Genomic DNA, 13,866 nt, shown 5'->3' with positions numbered 1-13,866 from the left:
TAAAAAACCCTGGCATATTATGAACAGAGAAAATGTCAAGTTCAAGGTCATACAATTAATTCAGTTAAAAAAAAAAAAAAAGAGCTTAAGCGATGAAACAAAAGCTCGTGAATATTTTCATTATATATTAACAGACCAAAAACAAAATTAGCCAAGGAGAGACGGAAAAAATAGGCCTATCTGAGCTTGGAAGATTCAAAAACTCAAGCAAATAATAAACACGTTCAATGTACGAATGACAAAGATCAAAGAAGAACGTACGCTGTCCCAACGCGCTTAGGAAGTCAATCATTCCAGCTCTACCAGCAAATTTCCCAAATGCAATCAACCTTTTTCCTTCGTTCCCAACAATCAATTCGTAGTCATATAACGATACCCTCTCAGCTAGTATCTACAATTGAAACAAAAATAACAGTCAGTCACAAGATTTCCATTAGAAATTTGATGAAGTCACAATCCCAAAATAAAGAGCAGAAGATACCTTATCCAGCAGAGGCATGTTTTCTTTCTGAGCTTTATGGGTATGGGAGAAAAAGGCGTAAGCTCTGTCGGGTAAAATAGACTCTAACTGCATGAAAACCATATGATAGCGTCAAAATTTCAGTGCATAATGCTAAGTACCTGATCCAAAATCACAAAAAGCACAGACAACTGGAAAATTACGTGGGGAGGAACATAAGTCAAATAAATTATGAAATTCACCTTTGGTTGCTTTATGCCCAAAATGAGACCACATTCGGACAAGTCTTCCGATACTTCACAGCCAACATCCTCGTACAATGCATCATGATAAATTCGCTTCGTGGACGGCTGCACGATGATTCGAGACACCCCTGTATGCTCGCTTCCACCGTGAAGAAGACGAGCACAGTGTAACGGTGTTAAAGCCGCCCTTCTCTCCCATTATTCACGGTCTCCGCAAGTATGCCAACAACTCCATTCCCAAGCATCGTCCGTCTATCCGCAGCTCCCCGGTTTTCTCCATACAACCATTCACTAGAAAGACAAAAGACAAAATCTCAAGCGAAATTCACTCTAAAGCTTGAACGGTAATGCAATAAACATTTAAACAGATAACTAAACGCCGAGCAGATTTCAGATAGAAAAAAGAAAAAAATACCAACTCCTCTCGATCGGGGCCACCTCCTATGATCGCAGAGCAGGAAGTTCCGTATATTCCAGCTGCTACACGGGTCAAAATCAGTATAATGAAGGTCGATGATAATGAGCAGAATTGGAAAATGAAGGTCAATATTCAGAATTCTGACAATGAAGACATTTCTTTTATAGAGAGCGCACCGTCACGTCACCTTGGGAGGGCCCAACTAAACTTAAATTTGCAAACTTTGTCGGACCTTGGCGAGAATGACATGGAAAGCTGCGCATGGGCGTATCACTGATAAGAACGGTGACGAAAGCGCAAGCAAGAAATTGCTGGTGGTGGGCCACTGCTATGGCGCCACGTTTTGTCCCAGAAACTGTGAAAGAAAACAACACTGAACTCAACCTTAACGGAGAGGCCTATTCGGTTTCATCAAATTAACCAACCATGCAATAATAACTAATGCATATCTGGTTACATCAGATGTTAACGTGAAAGAAGCGTGGGTGAAGCAGAGTTTAAAATTTAGCAATATGTTGGTTTTATGATGAAACTGGAAGTTGCTGTTTCGTTCTCAAATACGATAATCATACTGGTATTGTTTATATTACTGTTAGGCCAATCATAGAGTGGTTATTTGATATTAGAAATGGATGATGGCGACAGGTAGATGATGATAAACTGATAAGTATGAGGGAGAACGGATCACGTGTTGATCATAAGAAGTGTCGTGCCGTGCTGCGTCAGCTAAGGTAAGGAGATTGCTTCAGCGTGTAAAAGTTTCGCTCTGAAAGTTCCGCACTGATAACTCCTCCGTACTTAATAAAGACCCATTACTAATTTGATTAGATTTAGGTAAGTTAGTTAATTATTGACTTTTTCCTCATCATAATCATCTTTTTATACCTTTCTCCCATCTTGATTGAGATTTGAAAATTGATAAATATGATAAATGGGTCTTATATTTAGGATCAAAACCAACTCAAAAATTGGGTCCTATATTAAGGACCGGAGGAGTATTTTTTTTCCCTAAGATATATGCATCTTCTTATGAGAGATCTACTATTCCAAACACTACCAGTGTTGGTGAACATTTTTTCTAACAGAGATTTAAATATTAGCTGATTATATTGTAAGGAACTAATCCTTCTATTAAACCCAACTTATAAAAAGCAACAAATTTGCTCTCGCGCGCCCACTTAACTGTCACCCCAGTCAATTTGCTTTTGTGTATTTTTTCTTTTTTCTCATCCATTTGCTTTTGTTTCCATCTCCCAATCGTCTAGATTCTATAAAAGTCGTAGAAGCCATAATTTTTACCGAAAATAACGCCCCTTGCTCTTTTTCATGATCATTTTCCTTTGAAAACGACTCGTGATCCTAAATGCTACTCCTCCTGTTATATTTACGGGACAGAAAGAGAATATATTTTTTAATTCTATTTATATTTTATAAGGTATTGAGAGAAATTTTTTATATAAATATATAATTCTACCCTTTATTTATTATTATATTGATTTTGTTTATGTGAGGTATAATATATATTAAATAGAGATAAAGTTAAAAATTGTTGAATTTTAAATGAAAATTAATAAAATTTAAAGTTTTCTTTAGTTTGTACGAAATATGAAAGAAGTAGTTTATAAATACAACTAGAGGAGTATATATCAATATATCAATTATATTCTTAAAAACATGTAATACTCGATTTGTTTGAAAATGAATCGGGTATGACGTTATTGGATCCTAATATATTCAATTAATGAGATTTGAATAACATATTAATTAAAATTTGAATATATTGAATTAAATAGAAAATATTATAAATAAATGAAAACTCAATTGGAGGCTTAAATGAAGAAATTAATATTTAATTTTCAATTTGGATAATATTTTAATTGGGATTTGAATATATTATATTAAATGTGGAGCATTATAATTAAGTAGTATGTCAATTGAAAGCATCTCTAATTCAAGTTCTATTTGAATGAATAAAAAAAAACATCTCCTATAAAAAGTAAATCTAGAACTACAATAGATAATGCAATTTATTAGAATTTTAAATATAATCAAATATGTTAATCCATATACATCTTACGGGGAAGAAATTCTAGTTACTTTATATAAGTTGTGAAGATGTTGAATGCTTTTCACCAAAAAGTGCTATTCTTTTTTTTTTTTTAAAAAGGCAATAGAGAAGAATATTTGGTGTTTAAATTAACAACATTAATTGGCCATTAAACATAAAAAAATTGACAGTAAAATACCTTCTGAATTTCAAAATGACGAATAAGGTATCCGAATAAACAAAATGACAAAAAAAGCTAGGTATTAATCTGAAATTTTGATTTTGAACTTTATAAAACGCATAGTGAAATTTACAACTTTCATAGTAAGAGTTACTATTTGGTCAATGGGTTTTGCAACATGTTTTAAGGCCAAAAATTAAAATTTCAGATTGGTACCTGATGCCTTCTTTGTCATTTTGTTTATTTGGGCGTCTTATTTGTCATTTTGAAATTCAGAAAGTATTTTATTATAATTTTTCCTAAAAAAATCAATGAAATGATCCGTTCTTGCCATTATCTGGTTTTTAAACGACCCGGGGTAATAATGGGCCGTTGATTTGACAATTAGCCCATACCAATTGGGTCATTCTCCCAAGGCTGAGCCCTTGGCATTTTGGTCCACTTGGCCCGGAGAAGACCCAGAAAGCAGAGAGCCAAGACTCATATGAAGCACAACGCTTGTATTTTAGTTTAGAGACCGTGGTTCATTTGAGCTCACCCACTTGTGGATTAAGAGGGTGTTTGGTAACCAAAGGCACTTGAAAAATGTATTTTTATCTAAATTGAGATAAGACTCATCTCACATAATCATAAAATAATTCTTAAAATCATGATTTGATTTCCATTCAAATACCCTCTTAAATTATTAATTTTTTATTTTTTTTATTAATCTCAACAGTTTTAATAATTGCGAGGCTTCAACCCTTGTGGAAAACATGGACTCCTACAAATAAGGTTCAAAAATTCCTCAAGATGAGATGTTGATGCTTCAGTACATCACAAATATAAATATTATCAGGATAATTAATCTCCGGTCTTTATAGTTTTATCTAATTTTTATTCAGGTTCCTATAAATTTTTTTTTATCAGATCCTTTTACTTTCACGTGTTTTTCATTAGGCCCCTCTATTTTTTTTCTTTTTATCAAATCCTTATAGTTTCACTTATCTTTTAATTAGGTCCTTTTTCATTTTAAAAAAATTATTTATTAACTTTATTCTGTAAAATTAATTTCATTTTTAAATTAATACTTATATAATTAGACAAAATAATTAATATAATCATTAAGTAATTGATAATTAATCAGAATAATCAATTATACTTAACTATAAATTATTTAGAATTATATTCTAATTTTAGAAAAGTTTATTATTATAATTTGAATTTTATAATTATAAACATCAGAATTGAAAAATAAATCATATATATGTTTAACTAAAAATTTAAAAGAATATTAACATAAGATTATTATAATAATTTATTATTTATAGAATAATATTATTTATAGAATAAAGAATAAAAACTACAAGGAACTAATTAAAAATAAAGTAAAACAATAAGGACCTGATAAAAAGAAACAAAATTATAAAAATCTGATTAAAAACATATAAAATTATAAGGACATAAAAAAAAAACTATAAAAACCTGATTTAAAACTGATTGAAGTTATAAGGACTTATATATAAATTTTTACAATATTATTACCCCCCGTCATTAATATCCATTAAACATTCGAGTTTTGAATCACTACAATTCACAATTCACGTTGCTTCGAGTTCACTTACGTTTCTTCAAAAACGAAAAACATTGGTGACGGCAACTTTGGAAAACTATTGATGACTATAGTGGGAAGGTTGTCCATAGAGGTGGCTTAGATCCTTCTTTTTTTTTGTGGGCGGCAAGCAGTGTAGAGGGAGATGCAAAAGTCACTTCAGGCACGTCGGTTGCTACTAAAGTGGGAAGCCAGGACAGGAGGGATTTGGTGTTACTTCTCTTTCGTCACAGTTACACCACTTCGATTTGTCTTCCTAAATTATTTACGAGATTGACGGAAAATTATATTAATAGACTAATTTATCTAATTTTTTTTTTAATTTATTTAAATTAATTAAATAGTTATCTTCATCCTCGTTAATCATTAGAATAGTTTACAAATGTTGCAATATCTTTATATCTCTTTTTGTTTTGTTAGGACCCCATTCTGCCTTCGGTTAGGGACAGAATGAGTTGTAATAACTTCCTTGTATAATACTAGTGTGCTTTCCTGATGAGTTCTCTCTAACTTCCCACTTCAAATCTGTATCCGGTTGATAAGTTTGAGAAGACAAGGTCAAATAAAGTGAGAAATCTACTAGTTAGCCTTGGCAATTGTAAACAACCTCCGTGAACAACAAAAGTTCTTCAAAAAAATACTTAAGGGGTGTTTGGATAGAAACCAAACCATAGTTTCAGAAGTGTTTTTACGGATTACGAAGTAAATATGTAGAGGGAATTACCTCGTTTTACGGAAAAGTGCTTCTGAAACCATGGTTTTAGGTTTCCCAAACACCCCCTTAAAGAACAATCAAAACTGAAACCTACAAGTAGCTAATGCTCAGTATTATTGGATACAATGTGACCAACATATACACATATGTACTGGAAAGAGCAATGCATTTGATGATAATTCGAAACCTACGGGCGGAAATGAATTGCACTAGTTCATATTGAATTATATTATTCCTCCGGTCCTTAATATAGCGTCTAATTGTTAAGTTAATTTTGGTCCTAAATATAATATCTATTTTTCATACTTATCAATTTTTTCTCAATTACTCTTATAGATACTTCCTTCACCATAATCAAGTAGAAGAGGAAGATGTGATATTAAGAAAGATGATTATGATGTTTTAGGGAAAAAATATCATATTTGTTATAATTAACTAACTTATCTAACTTTTTTAATCTAATCAAATTAGTTAAATGGGTTTTATATTAAGGACCGGAGGAGTATTAAGTGAGGAGATACTCACATTTAGTGCCCAACAGTATCTTGAATGGGATTACTTTTAATAGAAGGATACCTATGTTTTAATAAAAAGAAAATATTACTGGATGAGGATGTAATATAAGTGGCATGAATTGAAATAGAATTTGACGAAGTCACCATCACCCAGATTGTTCAGTTCAAATTTTTTTTTTTTTTGTGACAATTCTTTTCAAATATTCTGATGCGTTGTATCGTGATCACAAGACTATTGAGCGTTATCATTGAAATAATGGGAGTCTTAACATTCACGAGGGTCGTACTATTTATTATGAATTAGAGAAGTAAGTATGGATAATTTGAGACACAGATAATACTCGTCCGGTCCTTAATATAGGACCCAATTCTTGAGTTGGTTTTGGTCCTAAATATAAGACCCATTTCTCATATTTATCAATTTTCTCTAAATTACCTTTATGGATACTCCATCAACCATAATCAAATAGAAGAGGGAGAGGGAGTAATAAGAAAGATGATTATGGTGTTTTAGGAAAAATGTGTCATTTTTCTTATAATTAACTAACTTACCTGACTTCCTTAATCTAATCAAATTAGTTAAATGGGTCTTATATTAAGGACCGGAGGAGTATTATATTAGCTATTTTCCACTAATGAAAAACCTTCCGTATTACTAAACCATAAAATAACTGGTATGGATGGCTATATATGTACTATCGCCGGTTTTCATTAATCTACAAACGAAATTTTATAATTAGTACCGGAGGTAGTATTAATTTATGTTTTTATAAACTATCAAATCTAATATAATAATTCACAAATTGCGCGGATACTTCTCAATCTCATTCGCACATCATCCTTTTTTGCCCTTTTTTGTGAAGGTCATCCAAATTAAAGTCTAAAGACAAATCTTAGGTGAACATTTAAAGGTATAATATTGCACTTTGTTTCTGGGAAAGATCCGCGGGAGGGACCTCATCATTTAGTCTTCACTCTTCACCGTTTCACCCTTGTTCTTCCTTCCCCCTTACTCATCACTTTGCTTCATTTTCTTTTACTAATGCCTTTATCACATTATATACCATACCATTAATACTACAATATAAATTAGCTCGCTAGTAAACTTCTTTTCTAATAAGAAAAAAGTTTCCTCTTACAAAAAATAAATGGGATTTATTTAAATACCCGTGAAAGATGCATGCCATAATTTTGGGCCTATATAATGTTCTTTTTTGGGGATAAATCTTATAAAAGAAATATAAGAGTTAGTGGGAATTACTTCCCTTGTATTGACCTTTTAGCTTCATACGCTTAACTTTTTTTGTTGAAATAGCAAACTGACTAAAAGCTAAAAGAAATGCTCATTTTGGCCTGTGCCCACGTAATGATTAGAAGAACCAACGATTAGACAGAATTTCAAAGTTGAAAAGATTAAAAGCGGTATGAATAATTGTTTAAAATGTTTTTTTTTCAAACTTTTTTAAACTTTGGACGGAAATCCTGTTAATTAGCCCATGTTGTAAATTTGATTTATTATGTTATCATGTGAAAAAAATCAACAAAATACGAACTTGTTATAATTATATTGTTGCCCTACGCTTCCCCATGTTCAATATTTTTTTTTTTAACCAGCAACATGTTCCAATAATTTTAGTCATACTGATTTCAATACATTAATAAAACCTGTATAGTTTGTTTCACTTGTTTTTATAAGCAAAAACGTTATATAGTTTATTTTTCGCTAATGGTGGTTGAATGGGTAAGGACTTAATTACCGTAAAAAAAAAAAAAAGTTACGAGAGAAGATTAAAGAAAGAGATTATGTTTCTCATGTGATGAAAATGTCTACTAATGGAAACTTCAATACTGCGAGTACAAGTTTAAAGACATAGCTTATTCCTACTAATCCGTTAGGTGGACAAAAAAAACTTTAAACTTGTAAATCTCACTTTTTAGGTGAAAAAAATCACTTCTAGTTAGACCTAATAATATTTGAATACAATTATTGATATTATCGGATATCATGTAATTATATACAAAATGACAAGATTCATTTTGAGCACTATAAAAATACATAAAAGCTATTCTGATTATTATAAACTCAATCATAGGGGGGGAAAAGCCATGCACTCAAAAGTTGGAATATTTTGCTAAATCTTTAGTACTGGCAATTTTAGGGATTACTCCTCATCAAAGTGAAAAACTATAACACTTGAAGAAATCAGCTATGGCCAAGTCAAGTCCTAAATCAGCATTGTTGTTTGCAGGCCAACGTCAAGAATTAATTGTTTTTGTCCACTTCAAATGAACATTAAACTATCATCATCCCAACCTTGAAGTGTCCAAAATATGAAACATTTCACTATTTTAGGCCTGCGTGAGACTTCACTCGGCTTGGCATTATGTGAAGTTGATTAAGAAACCTGTCTTTTTGGAATAATTGGAGGGCAACAAATTGGCTTATAGGAGCATTAAATTGGATGAAATGGACTAGAATCTCATATCATTGATTTCTTTGTCTTTTAAATTATTTCAATTGTTCTTTTTTTGGTGTAACCACGCAAAGAGGTTGCTCTCCTACCACTATTCATATTGTCCCTTGTGACTAAGACACTTGACATAAACATAAACAAGTGGATTGATTGAGTTAATACATATCAAATTAGGAAAAAGACTCGAGAGAGCGGGAAAGTATTTTATTGTAGGCATATTTTAACTCAAAAAAATTTGTTTACTTCATTTTACTTTTACTGGTTCCTTGTCCATTGGCCATAGCTTGGTCAAAACAATGATTTTTTTTTTTTTTTTACAAAAAGAGAGGAATAAATTTAAAAAAAACCCCACACCCTTTGCTTTCTTTGCATTTATAATAACTTCAAATTAAGTGCAAATTTTAAAATCCTTGAATAATCAGGCATTTTCATCACGGACTTGTTTCTGACTTCAGAACGGTTTGAACATGAGTGATCCTATGCATTACATTGATTATGAAAAAAATAAAGCTATATAATCTATGGCTTATTAATAGGATGTTAAGCTATGACTTTTTATATTTAATTTTATTCTAATATCAATTCTTTTTGTAACATCAAAACGGTTTGAACATGAGTCTATTTATGATTATTGTTAAATTAAAAATAAACAAACCATTCACGTCTAGTATCCGACAGTGTCTTGAATAGATTTCAGTAGAAGAATAGTTTAATCTTTGGAAGAAAAAAAAAATATAGACAGACCACGAGCATGCATGGTTTACATCCATAACAGAAGCAATGGCATTAAAATGTGAGCCTCCATGACCATGATTGGCTTCAGAAATTGAGGTGAAAGCAGGCACTGTAACAGAGCCATGAATGAGCATCTCACACCTTTTTCTCAGAGACGGCACGACATATCAAAGGACAAAAATGTCAAGCTCAGCTCTTAATCCGAAAGCTAAAACTTGTTTAGTACTCTTGTGGCAAAATTTTTTAAACTGAAGAAATAAACTATGGCTCTTGGATAACACTAGGATTAAAAGAAGAGGGCCCAATTTATCTATCCACTTAACTGTCTCTAGCTGAGATAGAAACAAAAAAAAAGAAAAAAAAGTCGCATGTTAGTTAAGACTTGTAGAATAGTTGACAGTTGAATGTAGACCATTTCATGTAGCAGAGAAATAGCATTTACATCATTCCTACAAACGCAAACACACATGAGTCCGATATAAAGTACTCGTATCAGTGTTTTCACAGTGAATTTGGCTTGGTAGAAGAAGGAGGTATTGGTCTTAGTTGGTATTGTTTGTTTCTCTCCTCTTTGAAGCGGGACATGCATGGTCACCGTCGACACTAGCAAATCAGACACAAACCTCAGATCCTAGTGTTCTGTAACTCCGACCTATTTTTAGACGATGACTCTCCCATGAAACTTCACCTCCAGCTCCAACCTTCTTTAATTCCCTTACCTGCCATTCTAACCAACATATTCCGATTTCTCTCCCCTTCTCTCCCATCTTACATAGGCCTCATCACTGTGTTATTTATTCGCATTTTCCAAGTCACAAACACAAATCACTGTTGCAGTAGCAAGAGCCTGAGACGCTTATGGCCCTTTCTCCTTCAACCAAAATGGCGTCTGGAACACCCACCATTTCGTTTAGTTTCTTGGTGATGCTGCTTCTGGGTGTGTTGGCCCCTATTAGTGATGCTCATAGCAGTGATCTTAAGGGTTTAGAGTGCTTGAAGGTTTCCTCTTCGGATTTCAGAAACTCTGTTCAAGGAATCATTGGTCTTTTGCAGCGTGTTGTCTCCATCTTTTCTAGATTTCCCAATGGACGAGATTTCCGTCTCTCCAATGCCATTAATGACTGCATCGACTTGCTGGACTTGTCTTTTGATGATCTCCAGTTGTCTGCCTCTGCTACTGATACTCCGGCGGGTACCATTTTCTTTCTCTTGTCAGCCAAAATACTATAGACAATAGACATGCAGCTTTTTTTCCCTATCTATAGAGAATTATTATCTGTCTGTGGAAAGCAGTATGGGGAGTTCTATTCAATCTGGGTTTCTTCTTCTTCACTTTCTTCTCAGTCTATTCTGAAACTCTACCAGACGAATATCTTGGTGGTTGAATCAGATTGTACACAATTCCTTAAACGCACATTATATACCTTCCAAATCCAAGTTTTATCAATATCTCTGTTCTGTTCATCTGTTCTATGTTATTTGAAAACAGGGGATCCCCTCTTAATTTGTTTTAACTAAAAAGTCACGTAAAGATTCCCATTTTAAGGAAACTAATATGAAGAGAATACACACACACACACACACGCACTATTGTTTCAGGCCAGAAAAACGGCACGGGGAACTTGGGCTCTGATCTGAGAACATGGCTGAGTGCTGCACTTGCAAACCCACAGACATGCATGGAAGGGTTCGAAGGAATCAATAGCATTGTAGATAATCTAGTATCATCTCTTCTAAGCCAAATGATCTCATCGATCCAGCAACTCTTAACCCAGGTTCATCATGGTCCGGACGACTTCCCTACGAGCAATGTACAGTTCCCTTCATGGATCAAACCAAGGGATCAGAAGATCCTACAGTCAAGTAAGATTAATGCGGATGTTGTAGTAGCAGCAGATGGAACTGGGACTTTCACTAGAGTTGCAGATGCAGTAGAAGCAGCCCCTGATTATAGCATGAAACGTTTTGTGATATACGTGAAGAGGGGCGTGTACAAAGAAAATGTGGAGATCAAGAAGAAGAAATGGAACATCATGATGATCGGTGAAGGCATGGATGCCACTCTTATCACCGGTAATCGGAATTTCATCGACGGTTGGACCACATACCGATCGGCTACTTTCGGTAAGAACTTTCATATTTCCAGTCGTCAAATTAAAGCTCTGTCCTTTCCCTATTGTTTTCCCTCCAGATCTCTCTAACTTGGCATGAAAAGCATAAAGACTAGATTTTATAGAATCTTCTTCTATACAAGACAAAAAAATCTTGATGCCTTTGACCATGAGGTTAGGTTATTAGGTTGGCAAAAAAAAAAAAAAGAAAAAAGAAAAAAAGAAGTTGGGTTATTAGAGCAACCCTGTTGGGGTCTTCATTAACTGATAAGTGAAGAAGGCCTTATCCAACGGTAAGTAGGGCCTTGCTTAACTAACATAATCCAAGTCTCCAACCAACTGATTATAATAAAGCTTCAAAACGGAGTACGTACTGCAATTATAACACTCGAAAGAAACCCCTTCTTTGTCCTATTAGACTATTACATAACCTTGATATCACATAGTATTATTAAATATAATTAAAGATTATTAAGAATAAGAACTCTGCAGCTTATCAGTTTGATCCTTTCTCATTTTTTCCCTAATGAGCACATTATATGTAGCCGTTAACGGGAGAGGATTCATAGCACGAGACATTACCTTCCGGAACACGGCAGGTCCACAGAAGCACCAAGCGGTGGCCCTGAGATCAGGTTCTGACCTATCAGTTTTCTACCGCTGTGGCATCTATGGGTACCAAGACAGCCTCTTCACACACACAATGCGTCAATTCTACAGAGAATGTCGAATAAAAGGCACAGTGGATTTCATCTTCGGAGATGCCACAGTAGTGTTCCAAAAGTGCGAGATTCTAGCCAAAAAAGGGCTTCCAGGACAGAAAAACGCAATCACAGCTCAGGGAAGAAAAGACCAGCATGAACCAACAGGATTCTCCTTCCAATTCTGCGAAATCTCTGCAGATTCCGACCTTCTTCCTTTCGTTGGATCCACCGAAACATACCTGGGGAGGCCTTGGAAGGCATATTCTCGAACAATTTACATGCAAACCTACATAAACGACTTGGTGGACCCCCGAGGGTGGCTCGAGTGGAACGGCGATGATTCTTCTTTGGACACACTGTACTATGCGGAGTACATGAACGGTGGTCCAGGGGCTGCTCTGGAGAACCGAGTCAAATGGCCAGGTTTTCATGTGTTGAGGGACGCGAAGCAGGCTTATCCCTTCACAGTGGCCAATTTCATTCAAGGCGGTTTATGGCTGCCTCACACAGGTGTAATTTTCACAGCTGGTTTAAATGGTTGAAGAAAGAAACAGACTTTCTGGTGATATCTTGTTTCTAATTGTTATATTGTACTTGCTTATGTTTAAATGGCTATATATAGAAAAAAAGGAGGGTAAGAAACAAAGGAGATTTAAGAATACATGCAGAAGTATTGATGATGAGTCTGGCGGGTGTTATTTTGATTGTTCAAAAAGTTTCTGTTTTTGGAGATAATCATGGTTGGTTAAATCAATCTTACCATATGCTAGCATTGCTTTCTGTTTGGATCAACTTAATAAACTCCAGCCCTTCAAGCACTAGCAATTGGTAGTTATTTATAAATGGGAAAATCATTTTCCATATACTTTTTTTAAACTTTTAATTCGATACTTATGTGTTTTTATTTCAAAAGAAATGTAGGTCCTTACAAAAAAAGTTTTCACGTATAATTATTAAAAGGTACTGTATATATCATAGTTATAGAAATTGTATCATTTAAGGAACTGGCCAGCTAGCACTAGTGACTTGGCATTAATTATGTAATCAGAATATTGAGGCGTGATCCAAATAATCGGACTAGGTTGGAGTGCAGAGTTGAATTTTGAGAAGCTTACCTCTGCAAATCGAAACCCCGAATTCAATAATCAATGAATATAGTTAATAGCATATGCAATTAAATTATATATTAATCCAAATTGATTATAGTGGGCCTCATAATATTTCTCACCCAAGTCCCAAGTTTGAAACTATGATCTGGTCAAAAGAAGAAACTATGAAATCCAGAGAAGGGTTTGGGCTGGCTGTGTTTGGATGAAACCAAACCGTGGTTTAAAAAAGTAATTCTGGAGAATAGATTCTGAGAAGAATAGATTTTGTAAAAAAGTGATTCTGAGAAGTGAGAGTGTTTAGATAGTTGTTATCAGAAGCACTTTTTATATATACAAATTACTAAAAAAAAGACATAAGTTAATATGATAATTACAGAAAAAATAGATTTTATGATATATTTTAATTTGAAGGAATAAAATTGTTAATAATATATTTTTTACCAACATAATTAATAATACATAAGATAATATAATTAATAAATAATTAATATGTATATATATTTATAAAATATAAGATTAAATATGTTTATAAAAAATATGTTTATAAAAAAATAACAAGAT

General features: G+C 33.5%; 1 protein-coding gene across 1 annotated transcript; it reads left to right on the top strand.

Annotated features, from left to right (window-relative positions):
• The first annotated feature begins 10,263 nt into the window (after nt 1-10,263).
• Nucleotides 10,264-12,738, top strand: LOC114746487 (pectinesterase/pectinesterase inhibitor PPE8B-like). Its single transcript, XM_028934700.1, has 3 exons — nt 10,264-10,573; nt 10,981-11,505; nt 12,038-12,738. Exons 1-3 carry the CDS (start codon nt 10,264-10,266, stop codon nt 12,736-12,738), a joined length of 1,536 nt encoding a protein of 511 aa, XP_028790533.1.
• The last annotated feature ends 1,128 nt before the right edge of the window (nt 12,739-13,866 follow it).

Source organism: Neltuma alba, unplaced genomic scaffold, assembly GCF_004799145.2.
Source record: "Neltuma alba isolate B1F8T4 unplaced genomic scaffold, ASM479914v2 tig00005021_pilon, whole genome shotgun sequence".
NCBI lineage: Eukaryota > Viridiplantae > Streptophyta > Magnoliopsida > Fabales > Fabaceae > Neltuma > Neltuma alba.
Note: the sequence above shows the minus strand (reverse complement) of the source record. Positions and strands in the feature narration are given on the sequence as shown.

Excerpts from the sequence above, each read along its gene's own strand:
- LOC114746487 (XM_028934700.1), top strand. The coding sequence starts at position 10,264 with ATGGCGTCTGGAACACCCACCATTTCGTTTAGTTTCTTGGTGATGCTG. Across the intron at positions 10,574-10,980 it reads TGCTACTGATACTCCGGCGG|GCCAGAAAAACGGCACGGGG; the intron begins GTACCATTTTCT and ends CTATTGTTTCAG. Across the intron at positions 11,506-12,037 it reads ATACCGATCGGCTACTTTCG|CCGTTAACGGGAGAGGATTC; the intron begins GTAAGAACTTTC and ends CATTATATGTAG.